This window comes from Muntiacus reevesi, chromosome 18 (assembly GCF_963930625.1).
Source record: "Muntiacus reevesi chromosome 18, mMunRee1.1, whole genome shotgun sequence".
Lineage (NCBI taxonomy): Eukaryota > Metazoa > Chordata > Mammalia > Artiodactyla > Cervidae > Muntiacus > Muntiacus reevesi.
The window spans coordinates 406,168-426,278 of record NC_089266.1 but is presented as its reverse complement, the minus strand read 5'-3'; the positions used below and the strand labels follow the sequence as shown (position 1 = coordinate 426,278).

At 60.5% G+C, this 20,111-nt stretch overlaps 1 protein-coding gene and 1 long non-coding RNA gene across 2 annotated transcripts; one reads left to right on the top strand and one right to left on the bottom strand.

Moving 5' to 3' along the window:
- Window positions 1-6,174: 6,174 nt before the first annotated feature.
- Window positions 6,175-10,575, bottom strand: LOC136149357 (uncharacterized). Its single transcript, XR_010659668.1, has 4 exons — window positions 10,232-10,575; window positions 8,974-9,247; window positions 8,671-8,794; window positions 6,175-7,206 (listed from the first exon to the last, which is right to left on the bottom strand). It is a non-coding gene; the product is annotated as an uncharacterized lncRNA (long non-coding RNA).
- A 1,556-nt stretch (window positions 10,576-12,131) lies between these two features.
- Window positions 12,132-18,166, top strand: CACNG5 (calcium voltage-gated channel auxiliary subunit gamma 5). The gene is made up of 5 exons (XM_065909570.1): window positions 12,132-12,397; window positions 13,685-13,771; window positions 15,188-15,328; window positions 15,684-15,829; window positions 16,314-18,166. Exons 1-5 carry the CDS (start codon window positions 12,202-12,204, stop codon window positions 16,569-16,571), a joined length of 828 nt encoding a protein of 275 aa, XP_065765642.1. The 5' UTR covers window positions 12,132-12,201; the 3' UTR covers window positions 16,572-18,166.
- Window positions 18,167-20,111: the final 1,945 nt, after the last annotated feature.

Genomic DNA, 20,111 nt, shown 5'->3' with positions numbered 1-20,111 from the left:
CAAGCCAGGTGTCGAATCCTAGTCCCCTCCTCCTCGCAGGCGGGCTCTTCACCATGGTGCCGCCCGGGAAGCCTGCAGTGCCTGTATCTGTGATCTTGACCTTTCTCCTAGACCTACCCCTGGCAACCTGGCCCCACAGCCTCGCCCCCAGGACACGACTGCGGGCTGGGTGGTCGCCTGGGACTGCCGTCAGCCTCGTGGTCTCAGAGCCGGGCCCAGAGGCCACCCCTGTCTCAGTCTGCGCCACCTCACGAGTGGGAAACGTCAGGGCCTCCCGGAGTCTTTGTGGGACCGAGTCAGACTGTCCTGTCGAGAAGCACCTGGAACGTGCTGCTTCAGCCGAAATGCGCATATGGAAACTGAGGTCCAGAGAGATGAAGCAATGAGCCTGGGGTCACACAGCTGGGGTGGAGCCAGGGTCTGAACCCCGAACAGATGTGAGTGAAGAGCGCTTGGCTTTGGGGACCAAGTCGGGCTGTGAAGCTGCAGGGGAAAGGTCTTCCACACCTGCTTCCTCTGCTCCGGGGTATTCACGGACCTGAGAATGTAAAGAAGAGGGGCCCCTGCTGGGGCTAGTGGCCCTGGACTCAGTCCACTGGCCTGGCACCCACCTCTGAGCCCCAGCGCGGGGCACCATCGCAGGAACAGGGAACCCCACCACCCTGAAGGCTTCCTATGGGACGTTGTTCCAGACCTCAAGGCACCCCCGTGTCCCCCCAACCCCTCCTCGGAAACTTGCAGAAGCTTGGGGAGGGGGAGCGGCCGCCATGTGCCAGGAGCTGTCGCGGCTCCACCCACGCTGCGGTATTTCATCATGGTAGCATCTGCACCAAGAGGTATCACCTCACATACCTGGTGAGGGTATCAATCAGACCCAACTGAGAAAGTGGACGGCCTGGGAGGTCAGCGGAGACGTCCAGGTGGGAGCACAGTGTTGGCAAAACAGCGGCGCCAAGCCCGGTGGGCGTCAGACAGCCGAGCCCAGAGCTTGTCTTACAAGCAGCTCGAGGCCGGCCAGTCGTGGCTGGGCCCGCTGCATGGAGCCCCAGTGCTCCATAGGCGCTGTGACGTCCCCTAGGCTGGGCTCTGCAAATTCAGACTAAAGCGTTACTGGCCGATGATGCTGTTTGTACCGCTTGCACTTCAGCTCATTTGAGCCCACGGTTGGCACCTTTGTGTCTGCAGGAGTGATGGGTCTGGGGGGCCCTGTTGGTGTTTTTCCGATTCTCTTCCTTCATCTGCCCAGCCAGCTGGTGACCTGCGTTCAGACCCCACTGAGCAGGCCCCATGCCCAGCGGAGAGGAGCCAGGACAGCCGTGTCAGACACAGGGGCAGCCGTGGGCCTTTGCTGAGGACCCGTTTCAACCCGCGGGCAGCAGGCGACGCTGGCCATTAAGGGAGCTCGCCTCATCCTCAGCTAGTGTCAAACCGCAGCCGCGTTTCCCGCGACGCTGCGGGCGGAGACGAAGCCCCGGGAGGTGCGGCCGCGCAGAGACATCTCTCTGTACTAATCTCCGCCCCCCGCCCCCGGGACAGCGCCGCGCGCCTCCCCCGACAAATGAGCTGCTGTGGGAAGGCTGAGGACCACGCATCGTCTGAGGGCCCCCGGGGCGGGCGCCCGGGGAGGGGGCAGTGGGAAGCGTAGGCCCCCTGCCCCGGCCACGCCTGCCCCCGGGCGGGGCCAACCCAGCCTGGCTCCGTCACGGTGCCCCCGACCGAGTCCTGGGAATCGCACTGGGGGGCTCTGTGCTGGGGTCCGCCTGGGAAAAGCGCCCGCCTCGTGGGGGGAGCGGGGTGGACACAGAGGACTGTGCCCCAGAGGACGCGCGTTCACGTCCTGCCGGCCCGCTCCCTGGGCAGGGCCTCGGGCAGCAGCCTGCTTGCTCACCGCAGAGCGGATCACACCTTCTGCAACAGCGTCTTCCCGGGCTCGTGGAAGGAGCCTGTGAGGTCCGAAACGCCTCCAGTGCCGGGGGCGGAGGGGTCCGCACACCCTGCCCGTGCGCCTTGCCCTGTCTGCCCGATGGCCCACCCGCGTTCCCAGGCTCCCGCGCGTGTGACCGCCCTGGGGTTCGGCGGTCGGGTCCCTGGAAGGTCTGGCAATTACACGATGAAGAAAGGCGATGAGGGAGAGGACCTGCAGCCCCTTCGTCCTCCAAAGGGCAGTTCTCAGGACAGCCCCAGCCAGCCGGGCCAGGAGCTGAGCTCCGAGTCCCGCGTCAGCCAGCAGAGGCAGAGAACCAGGTGGTGGTCCGGCCCCCAGCCCCACAGCCATTCAGCCCCGAGAGCAAGCTGCTGGCGCTCTGCACACCTCCCCAGCCCTGACCCCTCCTGGCGTGCGCTGCCGGCTTCACCCTGCCCTGGGTCTCCCCCGCAGCCACCGCCGTCTCCCTGGTCTTCAGCCTTGGACTAAAGTCGACCTCAGGAAGGTGCGCCCGGCGTCCGCCCCCACCCCCAGCCCGCAGTTGATGGCCTGCGGAGCTCCATATGACTTGAGCGTCTGCATACAGAGGTCAGCTGTCCATTAAGCCATGGAACCGAGCACTCCACTTAGCCGTGTATATGGGACACGGTTAAATAATGAAAACAAAAATAGAACATTGCAGAAGCCTGGGGCAGGCTGGAATACGCCCTAGGAAGGAGCAGGGACCGCCATCTGGGGGGAGGGACCAGAGGGTTGTGGGGGGGTCACTGCCAGCCACTCTTTGTCAGGAAGCTGCCCCGGTTTAAAATATATTTTTCCTCTCTATATAGGTCATCTTTTGTTAATTTTTAAATGAAAGTTTATACACACACATACACACATCCCAACTGGAAAAATAATTTGTCCTTGTTACAGCACATTGGGAAATTCAGAGAAGTTGAAAGAGTCGTGCTTCCTCCCCCTGACTTCATAATGCTGAGCAGTGGTGTTAGAGCTCTTTGAAAGCCCCCAACCCCCCTGCCCAGGAGAGAGAGGGATGAAAAGCAGGTACCAAATTAGAGACTCCCCCTTTTGTCAACAGAGTGAGCTCAGCTAACACATTCAATGACCAGCACTTAGGAAGATTTTTAAATATATAGTTGATTCAGAAAAAGAAGTCTTCAAGGAACTCACATTCAGAGTCTTGAACATGTAAACCTATACCAAGGAGGACTGTGGATATTGGACCCAGATATATGGTCTTCCCTGGTGGCTCAGACAGTAAAGAACCTCCCTGCAGCGCAGGAGACATGAGTCCAATCCCTGGGTCGGGAAGATCCCCTGGAGGAGGGCATGGTAACCCACTCCAGTATTCTTGTCTGGAGAATCCCATGGACAGAGGAGCCTGGCGGGCTGCAGTCCGTGGGGTCACAGAGAGTCGGGCACGACTGAGCGACTAACACTTTCACAGGCGTTGTATTATGGTCACCATTTATATTACATTACAGTCACTGGTTCCTATCTTTACCGAATGAGGCTGAGAAAGCTTTCACAGAAGCTCTGATGTTTCAGATCCTTCTTTCTACCCTCTTCATGGGCAGTGTGGCTTTGGGCAGGGCTGGGGGCCTAAATCTGCCCATAACTGGTCATTTGTCCAGCTGTGTGTGCACTTCTTAGGGCTGTAGGCGGCATCACCATGGTCAGCCAGCAGGGGGCAGGTCAGCCACCACCCCCACCCCCCCACAACCTGGTGGGGGTTGTCCCTCAGCATCCGGAAGACCGCTAATCTAAAAACGAAAACTATGGCGCCTCTTATTCCACAAAACCAGCGAACAGAAACAGTAAAGTAGAAAGACAAGCTCGTCCATCATCCTACAGTCAAAGCAACCACAACAAATATTTTGTATTCATGGAGTCACATGTTACCAGATTTTTTTTTTTTTACAAAGCAACAAACTTCTGGTGCTTTGTGTCCCACTTTTTTTTTCATTTAACATTCCCCATCAACGACTACATAACGGTAGATTGAGTGGATAAACGATAGCTCATGTAACCCTTCCCTTTCAGAAAAGCGTTTGGGTGGTTTTTAGCATTTTGCTATCACAGGCAACATCTTTGTGAATTTTTGTCCTTATGTTTTTATCTGTTTCCTTAGTGGCAATTCTCAGAAGTAGCGTTGCTGGGATGGAGAGAAACGAAATGCTTAACACTCATTGTGTGTTTGCTAAGTCGCTTTCCAAAAGGGTAAACCACTTAGTACTCTCACCAGCAGAGCATGAGAAACACCGTTTCAGATGTGATATTGTGCTTTTCTAATTAAAGTTTACTTTTTAGGTAAACTGTAAATTCATATGCAGTTGTGAGAAATCACGGGATTTCTTACAGAGACAACCCATGTACCCAATGGTGTGAACCAAGTTCAGTCATTCAGTCGTGTCTGACTCTTGTGACCCCATAGACTGCAGCCCACAAGTCTCCTCTGTCCATGGGGCTTCCCCTGCAAGAATACTGGAGTAGGTTGCCACTTCCTTCTCCAGGGGATCTTCCCTGCCCAGCCCAGACATCGAACCCTCATCTCCTGCATCACCTACTGCATTGCAGGTGGCTTCTTGACCACTGAGTCCAACCCCAGAAGTACCACGTCACACAGGGTTAGAGATACCATGTCACGCAGGGACAGAGGAGCCACGTCACACGGGGACAGAGGTGCCGCGTCACGTGGGGACAGAGGTGCCACGTCACGCAGAGACAGAGATACCATGTCATGCGGGGACAGAGGTGCCACGTCACAGGGACAGAGATACCACGTCACAGGGACAGAGGAGCCATGTCACAGGGACAGAGGTGCCACACCACGCAGGGGACAGAGGAGCCACGTCACACGGGGACAGAGATACCATGTCACGCGGGGACAGAGGTACCGCGTCATGTGGTGACAGTGGTACCACGTCACAGGGACAGAGGTACCACGTCACGCGGGGACAGGTACCACGTCACAGGGACAGAGGTACCATGTCACGGGGACAGTGGTACCACATCACGCGGGGACAGCGGTACCACGGCACGGGGGGACAGGTACCACGTCACAGGGACAGAGATACCACATCACAGGGACAGAGGAGCCACGTCACAGGGACAGAGGTACCACGTCACGCGGGGACAGGTACCACGTCACAGGGACAGAGGTACCACGTCACGGGGACAGTGGTACCACATCATGCGGGGACAGCGGTACCACGTCACGGGGGGACAGGTACCACGTCACAGGGACAGAGATACCACATCACAGGGACAGAGGAGCCACGTCACAGGGACAGAGGTACCACGTCACGGGGACAGTGGTACCACGTCATGCGGGGACAGGTACCACGTCACAGGGACAGAGGTACCACGTCACGGGGACAGTGGTACCACATCACGCGGGGACAGCGGTACCACGTCACGGGGGGACAGGTACCACGTCACAGGGACAGAGATACCACATCACAGGGACAGAGGAGCCATGTCACAGGGACAGAGGTACCACGTCACAGGGACAGAGGTGCCACGCCACACGGGGACAGGTACCACGTCACAGGGACAGAGGTAGCACGTCACAGGGACAGAGATACCACATCACAGGGACAGAGGAGCCGTGTCACAGGGACAGAGGTGCCATGTCACAGGGACAGAGGTACCACATCACGGGGACAGTGGTACCACGTCACGGGGACAGAGGTACCATGTCACGCGGGGACAGTGGTACCACGTCACGGGGACAGTGGTACCACATCACACAGGGACAGGTACCACGTCACAGGGACAGAGGTACCACGTCATGGAGACAGAGGTACCACGTCACAGGGACAGAGGTACCACGTCACGCAGGGACAGAGGAGCCACATCACGCGGGGACAGTGGTACCACGTCACGGGGACAGAGGTACCGCGTCATGTGGTGACAGTGGTACCATGTCACAGGGACAGAGGTACCACGTCACGCGGGGACAGCGGTACCACGTCACGCGGGGACAGGTACCACGTCACGGGGACAGCGGTACCACGTCACAGGGACAGAGGTACCACGTCACGGGGACAGCGGTACCACGTCACGTGGGGACAGGTACCACGTCACGCGGGGACAGGTACCACGTCACGGGGACAGCGGTACCACATCACGCGGGGACAGCGGTACCACGTCACGCGGGGACAGGTACCACGTCACGGGGACAGGTACCACATCACGGGGACAGTACAGCCAGCGCACTGACAGCAAGGCAGGCAGTCCGGGACATTCTGCACCACAAGGGTGCTGCCTGTTGCTCTTATGGCCAAACCGACCTCTCCATTCCAGGCCCAACACCCACTAATCTATTCTCCATTTCTTTATTTTTGTCATTTCAAGAATGTTATATACTTGGAACCATGAAGTGAAGTTTAAGGAAAATTATTATCAAGACACAGATGTAACAAAGTTACAAGTAGAAGAACTGTAGAGAATACATTTTGAATTAGGTTGTCTGTAGATTAGCACTGCCCAATAGAAATATAATGTGAGCCACAGAATGTAATTTAAAATTCTCTAAAGCCACACTAAAAAAATATAAAGACATAGGTAAAATTCATATATTTTTAGGCCAACATGCCATTTCGCCATATAACCCGTGTTTTTATAAATCGTTAGTGGGATATTTTACTTTCTTTGCTCATGATAAGTCTTAGGAGACCAGCGTGTATTTGTACGAACAGCTCATCTCCGCTTGGACCAGGCACACACATTTCAAGTGCTCAGGAGCCACGTGTGGCTAGTGGCCGCTGTGCTGGGTGGCTCAGCGTGGGTCCAAAGTGAAGGCGGTCCAACCGTGAGCGTGGATCCTGTGCATCTCCAGGGCCAGAGGGCCCCCGATCCGCGAGTGGCTCTCAACCTTGGCTACACCTTAGAATCACCCGGGATCATTGGAAAATACTGGCGCCTCATCCCCTCCCACTCTGTCACCCCTACAGAGGGTTGGCACTCGTTGGTCTTGGAAGTGAACCGGCGTTACTGGGATTCGTTTTGAACTCCCAGGTGGCGCCGAGGAGCAGCAGGGAAGGGCCCACTGACATGAAGTGTCCTCTGGGGTCCTGGGGGGCCCTGGGGACACACGCAGGTTCCCGCCTGCCCTGACCTCCCGGAGGGCCTCTCGGGAGGTCTCTGTGCTTCCGGCCCTGCAAAGCCCAGCCTCATCTCTGCCTTGTCCAGTTTTCAAGTGCGATGCCCATGACCTCCTGTCCCCAGGGCTCCGGGCCTGGGTCAGCGCCTCCATGGCCAGTCCTGTGTCCTTCCTGGTCAAGAAAAGACAATGCAGGCCTGCTGAGAGCCTGTGAGCCCCTGCGTCCTGGAGCCCTCACAGGCCCTCCTTCTGCCATCACTGACGGGGCTCTGGACTGGCAGGGGTGGGGCCAGGGGCCAGCCCACCTGGCCCGGGCCCCCTGGGCACCCAGGGTGATGGAATGAGGCTGCCGGGCCGAGGGTCAGCCCCTCTCCCAGGCTCTTCTCTGCCCCGTGCCCTGGGCCCGTGAGGTGGGGTCCTGGGGAACACACAGAACAACACCCTGCCTTGTCACCAGCCTCTCCTGGGGGCCCAGTGGAGGGCGAGACCCCTCATCCTTCTCCACAGGCCCTCGCTTCCGTCATCCAGTCTGGAAATCCTGTCTCTTTAAAAATGCAGTCAGCACCCTGACTCCCTGTCTTGAGAATCACGAGGCGTCTGCTGGAGCCCAGACCTGTGGGGTCAGCGCTGGACCCTCCGGGGACCCTGGGCCGCCCCCCAGGCCCTCTGGAGCCAGTGGACCGTGGTCCCGGCTCACAAGCCGCCTCGGGCCCCGACTCCCGGGACGGGGTGCTCAGGTCCAGGCCGCTGGGGCCTGGGGGTATCCCCAGCAGCGTCTCACCGCAAGTCGCGGGGCGGAGGGGAGGCAGAAAGCCTCGTGCTGAGACAAGCTGCTCAGAGAAGCACAGATTCGTGCTTTTCCCTCCTTACCCGGCTCTCACGACGCTCACCCTCGAGGGGCCCGGGCCAGGTGGGCTCTTCCGTCTGCAGCTCTTCCGTCTGCACTAACGCGGAGGTAGGGTGGGGCTGGAAGGCCGGGCTCCCGGGGTTCCTCCTGGACCCGCAGTGACCCCGCGCCTGGAACTGAAGGCCGCCAGATGGGGCACGTGGGAGGAGGGCAGGGATGCAGGGGGAGGAGGGAGGGAACACTTGGACTGTTAGCATCGTGGCAGAACGTGCTGGAAGCAGGGAGGCCGCGCTGGGGGGAGGTGTTTAAAGAAGCACATCCTGGCACCTCCAACCCAGCCAGGCCACGTGACCGTCCTGCAAGGTCCCCTCTGCAGGGCTGCTCTGTGGAGCGGCGAGCCTGCTGCAGGGTTCCGAGCTGGCCGCAAAGTGCCATCCAGGCAATTTCTCCAAAGCCAGGCTGCTTTCCTCCCCACGCTCCACCCCACCCCTTCCATCCTCCTTCCAGAAGGGAGACTCAGCAGAAAAAGCAGCATCTTTGTGAACTCTGGTTCTAAGCAGGGAGGGGCTGAGTGTGACCAGGACTAACTGGCATGTCCAGTGGGAACTCAGCCGACTCCTCCCCTCCTCCCTCCCCCTCCTCCCCTCCCTCCTCTTCCTCCTCCTCCTCCCCCCTCCTCCCCTCCCTCCCCCTCCTCATCCCCTCCCTCCTCCTCCCCTCTTCCTCCTCCTCCCCTTACCCTCCTTCTCCCTCCTCCTCCCCCAAGACCACACTCTCATAAGGAAATACCTGGTTCGGCCGTCCACCTGAGTGAGGCAAAGGCCAGGGAGAAAAGGCCTGAAATCCTTAGCAAGAGGCTGATGATGTTGAGGGAAAACGGGCCACACTTCCACTGACAGTCCGGAGTCTGCTCCTGTTGGGACAGAGTGTCGGGTGGTGAGCTCGGCGCTGAGGGAACCTCCCCCTGCCTCCGCAGCTCTGAGCACCAGCCAAGGCAGCGAGGAGGACAGGCCGGACTGTAGGCTCGGGCCCTGGCTCCCTGACTTGCTGGCTGGGTGAACACGAGCATCGGACTGACCCCCACCCCCTCACCTCTCACGTGGGGACCGTGGCCGTGGTTGGGATGAGCGTGCTCCAGGCTGGAGTCCCTGTTTGCACCTGCCGACCTGTGTGCCTCACTGAATCCTCATGAGCTTGTGAAGAAGTCAGTAGCGTTAAACATCCTCATATTAATAACAGTGCCGAGTGCAAGGGTTGCTGTGAACGGTGTGTAAACCGCTATGAACAGTGCCTGGCGCAGAGTCCTGGTCCGGGAGACATCGGCCCGTGGGAACCCGGGTGGCAGAGCGTCCATCAGCGATGGGGGCTGAGAGCAGAGAGACCCGGGGTCAGCGTTCCCTGCAAGCTTCCTCAGCCTGGGTCAGATGGACGGCCAGTGTCACCAAAATCAGATTAAGGAGGCACGTTTCCCTTGTGTACACATTTTAAGACACAGGGAGCAGGACTGTCTTTCATTTCTCGCTGGCTTTTACCGCACACGGTAGCTGTGTGCGGGGGTGGAGGCCCCCGGGGCGGGCTTCTAACTGCCGACAATGAAGACCTTGAGCGCTGAGTCCCGCAGGCTGCAGCCCCGTGCCGACTCTGTAAGGAGGATCCCGAGGAAGAAGGAAGTGGGCGCCCCCCCCCCCCCTTTTCTAAAGGGGACTTTGGTTTCTACAAGTGCTGCAAGATCAACGTCTGCTTCCCTTGGGGTGGAAGTCTCGGGACTGGCCCGAGGGCTGGGCTGGCGTGTGCCGCCTGCTCCCGAGGCCCCTGACGTCCCAGGCGGCCCGGGGGTGACTTGGGGCGGAGGGGAGGTGTGCCTCTGGTTTGTGACTGCTGCCAGCGCTGAGAACGTGGAGCCCTGGCTTGATCCCTGTTCCGGGAAGATTCCCGGCCATGGGGCACCTGCACCTCCTTGGACCCAGGAGGCACACAGCGGGCCTGCCAGGCTCAGGAGAGGAGCTGCAAGGAGCCCCAGCTCCCAGCGGAGGGTGAGAGGCCTCCACTGTGGTCCTTCTTTAATGCCCGTAGAATGAGGGGATCAGCACCGTGGAAAGCAGGTCACAGGAGCCCTGGGGGTTGCCCTCTGGCCACCAGCATGTCCCGTGGGAGCTGCCCAGGCTGGTGCCGAGTCCTGGACCAGTGAACAGGAGCAGCTGCCGCCGGTGGCTGGAAGCCCTGCTGAGAACCAAGGTCCCCAGACCTTCATCAAGCAAAGGTCCCGGGCTTTCTCTCTGGGCTGTCGGCGCCTACACTGGCCTGGCCTTCCATGTCCCTCCTCCCCAGCTGTCCTCTAACCAAGGCTCACCTGTCTCCCAGCACCTCCGCGCTTCATCGAACGTCCTTTTATTATCGGCCTGGGCAGGAAAATGTGCCATTAGTGACTCCATCTCCACAAGACATTGCTCCCTAATTGCTACTTGTGAATGATAATTAGCAGCTATTAATTCCTGATAATTAAGCTAATACTTCCAGGTAATGGCAGCTGGGTAATCATCTTAAAAGGCTCAGAGCTGCTGTGCTTTCCAGGCTCCACACTCAAGGATGACACTGCGTCTCAGCTTCTCTCGCCCGGGAGTTCAGGGGCTCTCGCCTTTTCTTTACGTGGGCAGTGACTGGGGAATCGATGAGTCTGGCCTTTATTTAGCTTTCTTCTCTGGATGTAGAAATAATACATGTTCTTTTAGAAAAGTAGAGAGAAAATCAAATATACATAAGCTATTACCTGGAAACATTCACTATCAACATTTTGGTTTATTTCTTCCCAGTCTATGACTTTTTTTTCACAGTTGAGTTCACATTAAACACATGCTTTCACATCCAGCTTTTTTCTTGTAGTATTACAATATAAACATCTTTCCTTGTGATGCACGCGTGCATGTTCCGTTGTGTCCAACTCTTTGCGACCCCATGGACTGTAGCCTGCTAGGCATCTCTGTCCATAGGATTCTCCAGACAAGAATACTGGAGTGGGTTGCCATTTCCTCCTCCAGGGGATCCTCCTGACCCAGGGAGCCTGCATTGCAGGCGGATTCTTTACCAGTGAACCACCGGTGGAGGTAGCTCACCTAGAATGAGGGTGGTGATCTGGTTGTGAAGATTAAAATTAATTGCTTGGCAGACCGATTCAACATACTTCAACATACTTCAGCGTGTGTCCCCTGTCCCGGAAGGGGGCCGGGCTGGGCATGGCGCCAGGGCTCCGCGCTCCTTCAAGGCTCTGCGGCTCCTGGGGCTGGTATTCCCACCTGTTCCACTCACCATCCTCGGGGTTCTAATTCCGGTCCCTCTGGCGGATAATGGGATTTTGTGAGCCTCAAATGTAAGCGAAAATACTTCATAAACGGCTATCAGAGTTCTCGGGAGTGTAAACCACGTGGGGACATCTGGCCGGTCCGGGCAGCCATTCCCCAAGGGGCCCTGCCTGCGCCCCATGCCTCCGCCTCAGGACCCGAGGCTCTGCCGGGCAGAACACGGCCCACCCTCCCGTGCTGGCTGTTCCGCTGTCATTTCATGTTTCTCCAGCTTGCAGTCGACAGAGACTGATTCCTGTGCTTCTGGGCAGTGAGCACGGGGCCCCACGCACGGGGCCCAGCCGGCCCCTCCACCGCCCACCAGCTGCGTGGAGAGTGGCCTGGTGTGTGTTTCGGCTTCTCCTCTGGAAGCCGGTGCAGACGGGTCTGGCTGGGGTTAAGGCCTGTGCTGTCCTGCCCGGGGCTACGCCCCTTTGCCTCCAGGCGTCCAGGCCTCCAGGAGGCCAGTGTGGGCCCATTCTACCAGCCAGCCCCCTGCCCCCACCCCGGGTCAGCTGATGGAACGGGGCTCCTGCCCCTCGTCCTGGTGAAGGGCGCCCTTTCCCCCCTACCCTTTCCCTCCCCCACCTCCACCCCTCGGGCAGAACTCACCAAGCTGCAGGCTCCTCGCTTTGGGGTTGGGAGCACTGTTCTAGGCAAAACCCATCAAGGGCAAGGGCAGGTCCTGCTCGTCCCTGCCTCTCGAGTCAGGCACGCTGGGCTGAGTGAACGGACGGATGGGTGAGCGGCAGCATCAGCCAGGGGCTCCAGACAGGACACGGGCCCCTCGCAGAGGCCAGGCAGGCAGGCTCTGCGTTCCCCCCAGGAGAGGAGGCGGCCCCTCTGGGTGGCCTGCTGGCCCTGGTTCACCCGCCCTGCCCCACGGGGGCCTCTGCTTCCCTCCCAGGCCCCCGGAGCCGCGCCTGCTCTCGCCGCTGCCTCGCTCTCCTGCCCCCAGAGCCCAGGCCGGGGGCTGCCCGGGAGGATGGGCGCCTGCGGGAGGAAGGCCCTGAGCCTGCTGAGCAGTGTGCTTGCCGTGTGCGGCCTGGGCCTGCTGGGCATCGCCGTCGGCACGGACTACTGGCTGTACCTGGAGGAGGGCGTGGTCCTGGCCCAGAACCAGAGCACCGAGCCCAGGGTGTCGCTGCACTCGGGCCTGTGGCGGGTCTGCTTCCTGGCAGGTAAGCGTGCCCTGACCGCGGCCAGTGCTGTCGCAGAGAGGAGCAGCCCCCCACATCCCACACCCCCCGGGAAGCAGTGTCCCTGTGGGAAGGAGGCGTTCCCACGGATGTGCTGCCCTCGGCGGCCACGACCCGCTGCAAATGCCAGCCCCGCCTGCAGTGGCCATCAGGCAGGTCCTCTCCCCTCCGAGACCTGGGTCTCCCACCTGAGAACGCAGGTGGCCCTGGGGAACTCCCGGCACATTCTCTGTCCACGAAACGGCAGGGATGAAACACAGGTGCAGGCTCTCCAGCTCTGCGAGGGAGTAGGTCTCCACCTGGCCTGTCCGGACCTCCTGCCCACTTGTTGGGTTTTCTCTGCCCACCCAGAGTTGCTACTCCAAGCGCTCCATTCTTATCCCTCCGTCATGACCAGGGGCCAGGCTTCATGAGAGCATCTCTTGTGCAAGGCTGCCCGGAAACACCGCAGTGGGTCCACGCAGCCTTTCCTGGAGGCTCTGAGACCCACGCGCGCGTGTGCACAGAGCACGCTCGGTCCTCCCAGCCTCGCGGCAGGGCTCTGCTGGGGGCGCCCACTCGTGCTCAGCAGGGACAACACCTGGGGGCCTGGGCGAGTCTGCCTCGGGAATGACATCCAACGCCAGCCCCACCTCCCACCGCCTGCACTATGCGGCCTCCATCTCTGCTTAAATCTGAAGCAGAGTCTGAGGTCACCCAGATCCAGCCACCAAGGTGGCGACAAAGGGGTTCTGCTCCTCAGCTCCACACTGGGGCCCCTGAGCCAGCCACGTGCCACCCCCAATGGATCCCGTCCCCAAGCTGCCAGACATCTGACACAGCCTTGCCAATCGCTTTTCACGCAGCTTTGGTGCTTCTCTGGGGAAGATGTGATGTCAGGATGGGTGTGTTCACCTCTGTCCACTGTGGGCCACCAGCCAGGGACAGGCCCCCAAGCGCTTAGATCCAGCTCAGGTGTAAACACACACAGGGGGTCAAAGATTCTAGAAGCACTTGCCGATGCTGCAAACCCGAGCTCAGGACCCAGAGAACGTGAGGGCCGTCTGGCGGGGACACCGTCGCCGCTGATCCCCAGGGCTGATTCAGCTGACCGGTCAGGCGGGAGTCCCCTTTCCGCTCACGCTCTGTGCGCACCCCTCCGGGAGCTGTCCGCTCGGCTGAAGAGGACAACCGTCCCCAAGGGGAGGACTGCTCTTTGGTCAAGGGTACGTGAGTAGCTGTCGACAAGCTCGCCGAAGGCCCCGAGCGAAAGCGGCTCCTGTCTCGCAGGTGAGGAGCAGGGACGTTGCTTCACCATTGAGTACGTGATGCCCGCGAGCGCCCAGCTGACCTCGGAGTCCACGGTCAGCGTACTAAGTAGGTATCTCCGACCTTCCACCCCAGGCCACGGGCTGCACGGGGCAGAGTGGGGCAGAGGGAAGAGGCGGCTTGTTCCTCGAGAGCCGACGCCCCGGGACTCAGCTGGTCATGCCGACCGGAGTCGCAGAGCTTGCGCTGCAGTGTCTGTCGGGGGGACAGGGTGCTGGCACTGCCAGGGAGAGGGCGTCCACACCCAGGGCCCTCCTCTGCGTGGGCGGCTCCAGCAAACCACGGATCCAGCAGCATAGAAACAGCAGAAATGCGATCCTCTCAGCTCTGGAGATTAGACGTCCGAGTCCAAGGCTCCAGGACTCTCCTGGAGGTCCAACGGTTAAGACTCCATGCTTCCAACGCAGGGGGCACAGGTGTGACCCCTGATCACGGAACTAAGACCCCACATGCCACATGGTGCAGCCAAAAAATTAAAGTTAAAAGATAATTTTTAAAAAGATCGAGGTGCCGGCCTGGTCAGCTCCTGGTGAGGGCCCTCTCCCCAACACGTAGCCCAGGCCGTCCCGCTGTGTCCTCTCATGGAGGCTTGGCCGAGGGGGCTCGCCTGTCTCTCTCTTGTCGGCACTGACCCCCTTCATGAGAGTCCCACACCCATGACGTGAGCCCTCCAGAGGCCAGCCCCAGACACCATCCCTTGGGCGTTAGGTGTAACATGCGAGTTTTGTGGGGCTTCCCTGATAGCTCAGGGCTTCCCTGGAGGCTCAGAATCTGCCTGCAGTGCAGGAGACCTGGGTTTGACCCCTGGGTCAGGAAGATCTCCTGGAGAAGGAACTGGCAACCCACTCCAGTATTCTTGCCTGGGAAATTCCATGGATGGAGGAGCCTGGCGGGCTACAGCCCATGGAGTCACAAACAGTCGGACTGAGTGACTTCACTTTCTTTCCCTGATAACTCAGTTTGTAAAGAATCTGCCTGCAATGCAGGAGACCTGGGTTTGATCCCTGGGTTGGGAAGATCTCCTGGAGAAGGGAAAGGCTACCCACTCCAGTACTCTGACCTGGAGAATTCCATGGACTGCGTAATCCATGGGGTTGCAAAGAGTTGGACACGACTGAGCGACTTTCACTTTAACTTTGTGGGGCACAGACATTCACGCCATAGCACCCAGCTCTCCCCGCCACCCCCGGCGAGACTCACCCATGGCCCGGGCCTCACCAGAGCCGGTGTGGACCCCAGATGCAGCTGCAGTGCAGTTCTGAGCTGATCCCGGGTTAGCACAGACCCCGCAGGTGAAGGGACGCGGGACAAAAGTCCACCGAGGAGGAGGTGGAGGCCGGCTGCTCACGCAGGGCGGGGGCTTGGGAACCAGCTGGGAGATGCTGGCAGGCTGCTTGGACTGGGGGGGTGCCGGGTGACCGCAGCCCCTGGAGGCTAACAGCACCCTTCCGTCCCCTTGGTCAGAGATGATTCGCTCGGCCACCCCATTCCCCCTGGTCAGCCTCTTCTTCATGTTTATCGGCTTCATCCTGAGCAACATCGGACACGTTCGTCCCCACAGGACAATCCTGGCCTTTGTCTCCGGCATCTTCTTTATCCTCTCGGGTGAGTGGTGCCGTTCCGCTCGGGCACGCTGGACTCCTGACCCTTGATTCCTAACCGCTCTGCTCCGGGAAGCCGTGATCCCACAGCTGTTTCAACCCCAAGGCACCCGCCGCGCCAGTGGCTCAGAGGAAGGGCGGGCGGGCTCCTGGGAGGCCCTGGCAGGGCAGGAGCCCCACCTGCGCGCCGGCCTCCGTCTGGAGGGTGACGGCCCAGGCAGGCTCTTGGGGGCGACTCCTGCTCCCCTGGAACTGCAGAGTGAGCTCGTGGCCACCCAGGCGCCGCCTTTTCCCGGCCCGGAGGGGAGGCGGGCGCCCCGGCAGCTCCGGGCCTCCTTGCTGAGCCCCCGCCTCCGCAGGCCTCTCCCTCGTCGTGGGCCTGGTGCTCTACATCTCCAGCATCAACGACGAGATGCTCAGCAGGACCGGGGACGCGGAGACCTACTTCAGCTACAAGTACGGCTGGTCCTTCGCCTTCGCCGCCATCTCCTTCCTGTTAACCGAGGTAAAGCCTCGCGAGGGGCTGGGCGGGGGCGGGGCTGCTGAGAGCGGGGGGAGGAGGAGGAGACCCGCCGGGCTCCACCCTTCACCCCACCCCATCCTCTCCTGGATGCAGTGGCCTTCAGGCAGGTCCTGCATCCACCCCCTCCTCCCCCCGCCCACCCCCACCCCTCCTCCCCCCGCCCATCCCCCACCCCATCCCCCACCCCATCCCCCACCCCCCCTCCTCCCCCATCCCCACCCCTCCTCCCCCATCCCCCACCCCATCCCCTCCTCCCCCATCCCCCACCCCATCCCCTCCTCCCCATCCCCCACCCCATCCCCTCCTCCCCCATCCCCACCCCTCCTCCCCAACCCCCTCCCCTCCTCCCCCATCCCCCACCCCCACCCCTCCTCCCCCATTCCCCCACCCCATCCCCTCCTCCCCTCCCCTCTGGCCGCTGCCCAGGCCCCCAGCACCAGCGCCTTCCCTCCGCCTCCTCCCGCAGAGCGCGGGGGTGATGTCCGTGTACCTGTTCATGAAGAGGTACACCGCCGAGGACCTGTACCGGCCTCACCCCGGCTTCTACCGCCCGCGTCTGAGCAACTGCTCCGACTACTCGGGCCAGTTCCTGCACCCGGACGCCTGGGCCCGGGGCCGCAGCCCCTCCGACCTCTCCAGCGACGCCTCCCTGCAGATGAACAGCGGCTACCCGGCGCTGCTCAAGTGCCCGGACTACGACCAGATGTCCACCTCCCCGTGCTGAGCCGCGGCCTCCCGTGGGCCGCGGCCCGGACAGCCTTCCGGCCCCGCTGCGCCCCCTCCCCGCGCTCCCCACTAGCTCCTGCACGGTCGGGTGTCAGGAGCCGAGAGAGGGCTGACTGGTGGAGAGGGGGTGTAGCCAGTCACTCAGCCCTCTGCTCCCCGCTGGGTCCTCCCAGCCCTGACCAGGCTCTTTCCGGAGACCCAGTCGGTCTCCTGCGCTTGCCTCCCGGCCTGGCCCTCCCTCATGATCTGGGCTGGGGCCAAAAGGTGACTGATCCCGAGGTCCGGCTGGGGCAGAGCTGCCGGCTGAATCCTTGCAAAGTCCCTCATCCCTGCCGGTCACCGCGTTCCACAAGGACACACCTGTCTGCTCTCTCCAGCTCCCAGCGCCCCACGCCGGAGGGCTCTTTGCTCTTCTCCCACCAGAACTCAGCTGCCCCAGCCGCTCCCCGAGGGGTTAAGGGGGTCTGGACCCCTCGGATGAGGTCACAAAGAGTCATTAGCGGCTGGCGATGTCTTGGTGTGTGTGGCCCCTCAGCAACGTGTTTAACAAGGGCCTTTGATGCCTTAACCCAGAGAAGCTACTCTGACGACGGAAATTTCAGGATGGGCCTGGTTCAAGTCAATATTGCCAAGCACTGTATCGGGCCCTGCTCACAGGGGTGACATTTCCAGTCTAATCCTGTAGACAGACGTCTACCAGCAAAGCAGAAAGCGGGTTTCAAGAGGCCGCCTGGGGTTTGGAGCTGGATTGCCGACACTGGAGTCTAAACAAGCCGGACTCACGATACTCCTCCCGAGGACCCTGTCAACGCCAGGGGGCTGGTTTAACTCTCATAGATGGCAGTATCTGCCTGCTGGGAACGGGCGTGCGTCAGCAGGTAGAAGCCGCAGAGGACGCGGCGGCGCGATGCCCCTTTCCCCGGGAGGGGTCCGGAACAGGGAGGTGCCGGCCCCTTCCGTGAGAGGTCCACAGATGGACGCGGGAAGGGTGCCTGCAGGACGAACCCTCGGATCGCCACGTGTCTCCTCAGTGCGGCCACCTCTGGATTTGAGGCTATCAACAGCCGGACAAAACGGGCTCTCTGCCGTGTGTTTCTGTCACTCCAGCTGTTCTCTCTTGCTCTCTTTAAGACGGCATTCAGCTCTTGGTGCAAAAAGCCACCGTGGGCAACATGTGGGCCCCAGGAAAAAATACAGAATGCCGCGCGTGCAGCCTGGGTGGCCTTGGGAAGGGCCACGCGTCTGTTTGCTGGGCAGCCACGGGCTGGGTGGCTTCAGCAGCAGACACTGGTTTTCTTACGGCTCTGGAGGCCAGAAGCCTGAGATCTCGGTGCCAGCAGATTTGGTCTCTTTCGTGGCCGTTTTCTGTGGCTTGTGGATGGCCGTCTGCTCGATGGGGCCTCTGGCGGTGCTTTTCCTGCATGCCTGTGTGTCTCCTCATGCCCAAGCCGCTCTTAGGAGGACACCCGTCAGACTGGATGAGAGCCCATCCTAATGGTTCATTTTCACTTAAATCAGCTCGTTAAAGGCATTGTCTCCAAATGCAGCCACCTCTGAGTCACAGAGGCAAGGGCCTGAACACAGGAGTATGGGGGCCAGGAGCAGGAAGGGGGGCGAGGAGGGGGCAGGGGTCCAGTGAGGAGGGGCGAGGGGTCGGCCGGGGCGGGGGCGAGGAGGGGGCCGTGGCGAGGGGCCGGCAGGGCAGCAAGGAGCCGGATGGGGTGACGGCACCACCCAGCCCAGCCCGTCACATGGAAGCTGGGCCGCCCTGCTGTGTCAGGGGTACAAGAGGGGAACGAGAGAAGTGGGCCGCTGTCCCAATCCTGCCACCCTCCTGGGGGTCCTGGGAAACCCCCTTCTGCTTCGAGGGACCTGGCCTAAGCTGTTTCCCACCCCCACCCCAACTCTTTAACAGTCCAGCCTTGCCCAGCGGCCCACGTGTGGACCGTTCACCCTCGTGGGTGCGCTGACACAGCCGTAAGGCCCCTTCCGCCCCATCGGCCACAACTTGTAACCTCCGTTACAGTTCAGGGTTTACCCAGGAACTGGGTGCTGCCCACCGCAGAGGGTTTGGTCACCGCGCGTGCAGACTGTTGGGAGCATTTCCAAGCTGCTGGCGCTTAGACGCGTGGACTCCAGCCTTTGCCAACGTGCTGAGCTCCTTGGACATGCTCTCTCGCCCTAAAGTACTCCTTCTGTCACCGTGCCGGGCTTGTTTTTGTGCACATGCGGAAAGCAGAAGCCGCTCCTGAGCACACGCCGCAGGCTGACTGTTGGGTCCAATGGGCCTCTCAGCCTGGTCGCTGGGCCACTGAGTCAGGCCGCTGTCACCCGGACGTGCAACTTCCGCCGCTCTTCGGCACGGATTCCGGGTCCTTGTCTCCCCTCCTGCGGGCTGGGTGAACCTTTCTTATCTGTCTATAAATTAATCTCAGAACTGGGACCCTTACAGCCCCTCCAGAATCAAAGGATTTTTGTCAAACATTAAAGTGTATATAAACACAGCTCAGAAACCATAAATGATGGGGCCCTTCCCCAATACACTTTCTGACTTTCTGTTTCCTCAAGCACTTATTTTAAAAAGACATATGAGTTTTTACTTTTTCATCCTCAAAATATGGGAGGGGAAGACTAATACAACAAGGTATGATTCATTATGGAATAAAATCACTCGGTGTTACCAGCCAGGGGTGGGGGACAGTTCTGACCTTTGTTCCTTCTCACCTGGAACTCACCAGCACCCCCAAGTGCCCCTCACAGGCCCCGGAGATGACTTTCAGAGAAATAGTCTGTCATCAGGCCCACGCGGAGTTGAGGGGGGCTGCTGGGGGCAAGTCCACATGAGCTTCTCAGTGGTGTCCTGAGGACCGCGTGTCAGGGAGCCCCCTCCTTCATGTTTGAGTAACTGTTTCCTTCCTAAATGAAAGTGGTGTGCTAGGGTTCTCCAGAGACACACAGCCTACAGGTGCGTACACGCCGGCTCAGTCGTGTGTGACCCAGGGACTGCAGCCCGTCAGACTCCTCAGTCCACGGATTGTCCAGGCAAGAGGACTGGAATAGGTTGCCACTTCATGCTCCAGGGGTTCTTCCCGGCCCAGGGATTGAACCCGCATCTCAAGTCTCCTTCATTGCAGGCGGTTTCCTGCCCTGCGGGTGGACTCCTTACTGACTGGGCCACGAGGGAAGCGGCAGCATGACACCTGGAACCCGAGCACCCCGGTGGCGCGTGGGCGCAGACCTGGGTGAACGAGCGGGTTCTGAGTCCCCTGTGCTCGGGGCAGACAGGCCAGGGCCTGGGGCGTGCGCTCAGCCTGGTGGCTGCCTCCCACTGCCCCCTGCTCCCTCTGGGTCGCGGGTGGTGAGCGGTGGCCCTGCTGCAGCCGCTCCCTCCTGGCAAACACGGTCTCTGGAGCCCCACATACCCCGCCCTGGGACTCAACTTTTGCTCTGTGACCTTGGGCAGGCCCCTCTCCCCAGGGCCCACCTGGGCTTCTCCTGCCTGGCTCTGCCTGACCCCCCTGTCCCTTCTGGAGCAGGG